General features: G+C 39.9%; 1 protein-coding gene across 1 annotated transcript; it reads right to left on the bottom strand.

The window, feature by feature from the left end:
- Window positions 1-420: 420 nt before the first annotated feature.
- Window positions 421-1647, bottom strand: LOC140158116 (uncharacterized). Its single transcript, XM_072181315.1, has one exon. It carries the CDS (start codon window positions 1645-1647, stop codon window positions 421-423), a length of 1227 nt encoding a protein of 408 aa, XP_072037416.1.
- Window positions 1648-8429: the final 6782 nt, after the last annotated feature.

Below are 8429 nucleotides of genomic sequence, written 5' to 3'. Positions count from 1 at the left end.
TGCGACACCATCACGGCGTCTTCATTCAGCGTAGTGATGTTTTGTTTACAATCCTCCGGTCACACGACGCTCTTCCGATCTTGGAGCCCATCGGCATTGTAGATGGCGGGCAGGTCGTATCCGGCGTCCCTGTTGAGCGTGGGTCTTTGTGTCTTAATCTCTATGGCTTCCCTGATCTTTCTGTTCCAAAAATGGTCTTCTCTACCGATGACTTCCACATCTTCAATACTAATATCATGCTTATGATCAGCTTTGTGATCACCGACTGCTGTTCGGGGGGCAGTGGTTCTAGTATGTTCTTTGAAACGGGTGCCGAGAGATCTGCTTGTCTCACCAACATAAGTGTTCTCACAGTCGGGGCAACTGATTTTGTAGATTACACCACATTTGTTGGTTTTGGGGTTTTGTCCTTCGGATGTACTAGGAAAGATCTGATGGTATTGACTGGTTTGTGGTAAGCGTTGACCCCGTGGTCACGGAAAATATAGGATAGTTTCTCAGAAAGTCCTTTGATGTATGGCAGCGGGACATTGATTTTTCTCTCATACTGTCCAGTTGTTTCTTTGCGATCTTTCTTTTCTTTGGTTTGGGGGTTTTAAACATCCAGGACTTATAGCCGTTTGCCTTGAGTGCAGATTTTACATGGCTCGTTTCCTGTTGTTTGTCCTCCTCTGTAGTGACTAATTTGTCCACTCTGTCCATTAGCGTTCTAACCACTGACCTTTTGTGCTCCAGATGGTGGTTCGAGTCAAAATTCAGGTATTGGTCAGTGTGTGTTGGTTTGCGATATATGGTGACCTTGGTGCTACCGTCATCCTCAACATGAATACACGTGTCCAAGAACGGGAGTTTACCCTCCTGTTCGGGTTCGTTTGTGAACTTAATGTTCTTGTCTAGGCTGTTGATGTGCGATGTAAATCCATCTATGTCATATTCGTGGATGAGGACGAACGTATCGTCGACATAGCGAAACCATTTCGACGGGGGGCGAGGGGCTGTAGCAAGAGCCTTGACCTCGAAGCTCTCCATGTATAGGTTGGCCACTATGGGAGAGACGGGGGAACCCATCGCCGCACCATGGGTTTGCTTGTAATATTGTCCTTTGTAAACAAAATAGGTGGTATTGAGACAAAAAGTGAGGAGTTCCAGGATATGGTTAGTTTTGAGGGGGGTGCGATCCTTTAGCGTAGCGTCTTTCTCCAATTTGTCCCTGACAGCTTGAATCGCGTCTGGTACGGGAATGCTCGTGAAAAGGGCAGAGACATCATATGATATCAGCTTCTGCCCTGGAGGTACTTCCAAGTTCTTAACTTTTTCCACGAACTCACCACTGTTGTGGATGTGGTGTTCAGTTTTGCCTACTAAGGGACTGAGGATATTGGCAAGTACTTTGGCTGCATTGTAACTCAGACTGCCAATGCTAGACACTATGGGTCGGAGAGGAGCTTCCGGTTTGTGAATTTTGGGAGTGCCATAGACTTTAGGGACTTCCTCAGTTGTGGGGTAGATTTTGTGTTTAATGTCTTGAGGAATGGGATCACTGTGTTGCCATTCGCGTATTATACCAATAAGCTCACGTTTGTATGCTGGCGTGGGGTCTTTAGCTAGCTTTTGGTATGTGGTTTGATCATTGAGCAAAGACTCCATCTTATCTTCATAGTCACTGGTATTAAGAACGCCATCTACAATGATCTGCTGACACTTGACCACCCATCGTGGTGGTCATGTGACCGGAGGATTGTAAACAAAACATCACTACGCTGAATGAAGACGCCGTGATGGTGTCGCAAGCTACGTCGCTGCTCAATGAAGACTCTGAAAAAGGTAACTTTTTAAGCAAATGTCAAACATGACAGAGTCCAATATCAGTATACACGCTGCTCATTAAATCATGTTGTTCACCAGCCGGCTTTACAAGTATTATTAATAAAATCTTTACTGTATTGGTAAATTTTGATCATTTTTACCCCTTTTCAATTTTGGACAACAATATTCCCACCTTATCTTGATTACATTGTTAATATTTTATATTATTAGCACACACATGAATTATGGAGAATTTTGTTTTTTAAAAATTCCAAACATTGAAATGATTACAACCCGAATACATGCTCATTTAATTACATTCTCTCCCAAAACTGAATACATACAATTCCATTATTTATCATATAATTCATGATTACACCACAAAGAAAATAAGATTTCCTAATTATTGTTTTTAATATCTCCTTGTTTTTGACATTTCAAGTACTGTCATCTGCATGCCTTCAAACCCTGCCATGCAGAAAATTAACAAATTTAACAGAATTTATGTTTCATTTCAAAATTCATGATCAAATATGCAATAATCAACATAAACAATCATATAACAAACCTAAAAATCCAATATCACAAAGACCAGTATAAATTCAACCAGGTCAGTGATCACTTTATAGCTTGTAGTTGGAAAAATTGAGAAACAAACCAGAACACTAAATTTACCAAGTTATTTTACTTGAAGTTAATCACATGCAAAACATGCTACAATTTTTGGGATCATGTAACTTTGGGAATTTATAAAGTTCTGATTATAACATTTCAACTTCCTTTATTTTCAAATTAAGTTACTAATTTAAAGGAGATCATCCAATTTAATCACATTTTGTTTCAAACTTGATCTAACCATGAAATTAGGTCTTGTACTTCCATAATCTAACCATCTCTACCCATGGGCAAGGGTGAAAATAAGAAATGGTGAACCAGGGGCTCCTTTTTACACAAAATGGCCCCTGGTTCACGTCATTCAATATGGAACCAGGGGCCACTTCTAATCAACAAGGGGCCAATATGTACATACCGTTTTAACTCATTATGTAAGAACCTTAATTATTTTTTGTGTTCAAAGTCGTCAATAATCTTGGCTCTTATCGCACAATGTGAATTTTAATCAGAATACAATCTTCCAAGGGCGTAAATCCGTTGGGGGACACAATAATCATTGTGGGAGGGGGGGGGGCACTATTAGTTGGCGCAACAGCGCGGCACACCCCCCTTGCGCGACGTAGGGGTGTCGAAGTGTCTGAAGGGGGAAATGCCCAGCTCAGAAGTGGACAATATTTCAAAATGAAGCCCAATTAAAGCCATTTGGTGCACCATTTTACCCTATTATTGGTTATTGTAATACCAAAATGTAAGTTTAATATAACAGACCTCACAGCGAGCACGCTACGTTTTCACGACATTCGCTGACGTTATACTTAGGTTGTAATAAAGTATCGTCGCACAGAGACGTATTAACAACGTTATTTAACCGTACCTGGGTATAATTTTAAAGGGCCTTTTTGAAACATTCGGTAACGACGTGGTATTTATACGTCTAAAAAACGTACGAAGTTAAAGTACGTAATTTTCTGTAATTCATAGGTTGTTACAACGCTCGATCGACCAGAAGTTTGAATATTACGTTCACATCGTCATAATGACGTTATATGAACGTCCGAAATAACGTTGTCACAACACGAATACGAGTTCATAAATTTACGTATTTACAATGTAGATGACTTTTATACGTTACAACGTAAAATTGTTGGCTGGGCTACTATGTATATATATATATATATATATATATACGCGAAATCAATAAATCAAAAAATTCAAGCACAATTTGAGGAAGAATTCTGGTGAAAAGACAACTCTATCAATCATTTTTTTTGTGCTTTCTCACAATTCTACAAAACAACATATGCTTGTGACTTTATAATACCCCCAAAAAGGTAGGGGGGCATTTAATATTGTAACCCGCCTACTTTGAAAAGTGGGGGCGTGTCCCCCTGTCCCCACCAATTCAGGCGGCATAGGAAGCGCAACACGTGACGTACGAGGCTGGCGAAGATACAGGGCTGACAGCCCCATTCAAAATACACGGTTAGCAATTACAAATGGAAAATTAACATACTTGCAGTGGGGTTTGTTTATTTATTTATTTATTTATTTATTTATTTATTTATTTATTTATTTATTTATTTATTTATTTATTTATTTATTTATTTATTTATTTATTTATTTATTTATTTATTTATTTATTTATTTATTTATTATGCTTCATCACTGGCTCATATACAATTACAAAGATAAATATATTATATAAATATTACACATACTAATAATCAAGACAAAGTAAAGATTAAAATGCCAGCGAAAAGAATGGGACAAACAGGTGCAAAATCACCTCTAGGACCATCCCACCTTTCGATTTTTGAAAACAAATTATTGGGAAAAAAACCCATCACAGCCCCATCCCAAATTAAATAAGCCTGTAATTCGAGCATCTGCAGTGGCGCCTTTTAAATAAAACGCTCTAAACCCCGTCGAACGCCGACGGTTTTAGAGTAAGATAATTTTGCTTTGACACCACATAACAAATTTAGAATTGTTTGTGAAGATTTCATGATTATGGTCAATATAATCCTTCTCAAGTAGCAGTTTTGATTTTAGTGTTTTCACACTTGACTCTCACCCATGGCTAGCTTGCTTTGGTTAATCATCTTATTTTGTACAGTAACTGTGAACTATACTGTCAACATGCCATCTCTAAGCTACTGTAGAGAAGAACTTATGCAGTTAAAGCCTAAAACTGGGACAAGAGTACCAATTGATGTGTACAAAACTATCAGAGAACTTGATATTTGCAGTGTAAGACCAACTAAAAGAGGTCACCGCTCCTTTTGAAACAACAACAGCCAATTTCTACTGTTATAAGTAACAGACGAGTATGCACCAGGCTCTCAACTGAACGTGGTGTCAACTTTTCAAATCTCAAAACATTTCAAAATCATGACTTAGCCCCTACAAAACTCAATGTCTGTCTTTGGAATGTGCAATCCTTAAGAAACAAGGATGTTTTATTCACTGATTATATATTGGAACATGACATCGATGTCATGCTTGTTACTGAATCATGGCTTAAACCAGATGAACATGTTGTAATTGGACAATGTACTCCACCTGGATACGAGTTTTTACATATTCCGCGTCCAGCAGGGGCTGGATATGGTGGGATCGCGGTTGTGTTCAAAACTCAACTGAACATTTGTCTTAGAAGTAATCAGTTGCAAACAACATACTTTGAGTCTGCATGCCTAACTGACAGTTCTTGTCAACTGAATCTAGTTGTCATTTACAGACCTCCACCTTCGAGTGTGAATCATTTCAAGATTTCAGATTTTCTCAATGAATTTGACAGCTTTCTGGACGATATTGTATTATTACCCGGTAAACTTCTTCTCGCTGGCGATATGAATGTCCACTGGGATGAGCAACAAAAGCCAGATGTTAGACAGTATATTAACATCATCTCTTCGGCAAATCTTGTGCAGCATATAAACTTGCCAACTCATAGGTCTGGACACATCCTTGACCATGTGTTGACCTACACGGATGACGATCTTTTTGTGGACTATGAGGTTCATGAGAACATAATCACATGGCATCATTGTGTTAACTTCAAATTGAACCTGAAGAAACCAGCTCCAAAACGTATTACTAAATCATTCCGGAACTACAAGAACATTGATTCTGATCAGTTCTCAGCCACTCTTAGTGACCAATTAAATCCTGTTCCTGAGAGCAATGTAAATGAACTGTTGAACTGGTACTGTTCAGTTTCTAGTGATGTCCTTGACAAATTTGCTCCAGCAGAGATCCGCACGCGTACAGTAAGAAATCATCAGCCCTGGTATGATGATGAAGTTCATGCCACACGACGTGAAAGACATCGTGCTGAACGGAAATGGCGGCATACACGCTCTGAAGATGATCGCGATAAATATGTATCTGCCAATAAAGCTGTTAGTGACTCCATCACAAAAGCAAAGAAATCATATTATGCTGACAAACTTGCTGACGCAAACACCAAAACCGTCTTTCAAGTTGTGAATTCACTTCTGAATTACCAAAACAAACATTTGCCCACTTTTGATGATCCTAAAGATCTTGCCACACGATTTACTAGATTCTTCACGAACAAGATCAGTGACATTCGCGATAATCTGGATAATGATCCAGACAAGCTTGATGTTTCACAGTTCATTGATAATTGCCCAGCAAACTGCGGCCCTCTCACTGGATTTGTTGAAATGACTTGTGACGAAGTTCGCAAAGTGATAACTGCTTCATCAAATGCGTCTTGTTTTCTAGACTCACATCCAACTTGGCTACTTAAGCAACACATTGACCAACATCTACCTGCAATCACTGCGATTGTTAACAAATACATATGTTCGGGTATTTTTCCATCTGCCGCTCACAATGCTATTGTGACACCGCTCATCAAGAAGCCTTCATTGGATAAAGAGATACTGAAGAACTACCGCCCTGTGAGCAACCTGAGTTATGTTGCTAAAGTTATAGAGAAGTGTGTTGCTACCCAACTTGTTGAGCATCTCAACTCAAACAATCTTACTGATCCATTGCAGTCAGCGTACCGCGCTCAGCACAGTACGGAGACTGCTATGATCAAAGTACTGTCTGACATTACATCTGATATTGACTCAAGACGGGTTGTTTTTGTTGTACTTCTCGACATGAGTGCAGCTTTTGATACTGTTGACCACAAAATACTACTGGACCGTCTTGAACAGAGCTATGCAATCACTGGTACTGCCAAAGCATGGTTTGAGTCTTATCTTAAAGGCTGGGCTTCGAAGGTGTGTATATCTGGCTCGTTATCAGAACCTGTCACTCTCAGTTATGGTGTGCCACAAGGGTCAGTGCTTGGCCCTCTTTTGTTTACTTGTTATTCCAACCCCGTTGGGGAAATTGTGCGCTCGTACCAATTAAGATATCACATCTATGCCGATGACTGCCAGATTTACGCATCTTTTGATCCTCGCATTCCTAAAGATATGGAAAACACTCTCATCAATATAACAAACTGTATCGCTGAAATCAGGAGATGGCTGTCAGCAAATTACCTTAAACTCAATGACTCAAAATCCGAGTTTTTCATCACTGGATCTAACTACAACTTAAAACTTGTTGATACTAAAAACACCGAACTTGTCATTGGTGGCTCAAGTATCAAGCTCTCCCCTGTCATCCGGAATCTTGGCTGTTTTCTTGACGTAAACTTATCCCTCACGGCTCACGTCAACAATCTTCGCAAGACAATCCTGTTTCACATCAAAAATCTCTGGCACATACGTAGATTCATTGACAAAGAAACATGTCACCATGCAGTTCGTGCTCTAGTTATTTCCAGGCTGGACTATTGTAATGCTGTCTTCACTTTACTATCTGCCAGGGACAAGGATCGTTTACAGCGACTGCAAAACAGTGCTGCACGTCTGGTGTTTGCGGTTGGACGTCGAGTCGAAGCTAAACCACTTATTCATAAACTGCACTGGCTGCCTGTTGAGCAGAGAATTCTGTTCAAAGTCCTTTTGTATGTATACAAGGCATTTAACAACTTAGCTCCTAAGTACATCGCTGAACAATTTACTGTTTATGTTCCATCCCGGCCCCTTCGATCTGCCATGGACACAAATCGGCTTGTGATACCAATGTCTGAATTGGTCACTGTTGGTGATCGAAGTTTCAAGGTTGTCGCTGCAAATGCCTGGAACTCTTTGCCGAGACAACTGCGGACTGCTGGATCTACAGAAATTTTCAAGGGAAATCTTAAGACTTTTCTATTTTAAGAACTTTGTATTTCATTTATTTGTTGTAAACGCTATGGTACCTTGTGAATAGCGTCCTAAATACCTGTTTGTTGTTGTTGTTATGTGTTAATCCAATGGCGACCTCAAAATTGGCGATATCGCTTCCATCACCGCCTGCACCAATTTACGCCCTTGCGATCTACCTGAAATATTTATGATCATTCTATTGGAGTCTTCGACTTTTCTTGTTATGTTGTTTGAGTCTCCATCCAATATGTTTTCTCCCCTCATGATGTAATTTTCCAGGTACTTAACTTTTTCACAGCCTTGTTGATGTTCCTTCAATTCAAACGTGCATCAAATTTCACCAATGATAATTTGGGGCTATGCAACAATTTTGAGCCCGGGGGAAGTTTCCAAATAGTTAGCCAAAAATGCTCCCCTTCTTCTGCCCCCCCCCCCCTCGGCCTCCAAAAAATCTTTACATTTTACCCCCACCAGGACTCATAATTATTGCACAAGGCTTTTCACCCATTGCCGGGGATAGCATAATTTATACTGCATGATCTATAGTTCCCAAATACAAATTTCGGGGGAAAAGACGAACAAAAATTTGCCGATTGCATCATTTTGACCTGGTATTATCAGTGGGATACATACTTAAACCGTTTTTAGAGATACTGTACACGTAAAGGCTTCGCCTGGTTCCAAAAGGAGGCGTGATTGGGACAATGTGCGCACGCAGCGCATGTTACATTATTTTAGCCAATGTTCGGGGGTGAATATTCGGGT

This window comes from Amphiura filiformis, chromosome 1 (genome assembly GCF_039555335.1).
Source record: "Amphiura filiformis chromosome 1, Afil_fr2py, whole genome shotgun sequence".
NCBI classification, from domain to species: domain Eukaryota; kingdom Metazoa; phylum Echinodermata; class Ophiuroidea; order Amphilepidida; family Amphiuridae; genus Amphiura; species Amphiura filiformis.
The sequence above is the reverse complement of the archived record's forward strand: the minus strand, read 5'-3'. Positions and strand labels throughout refer to the sequence as shown.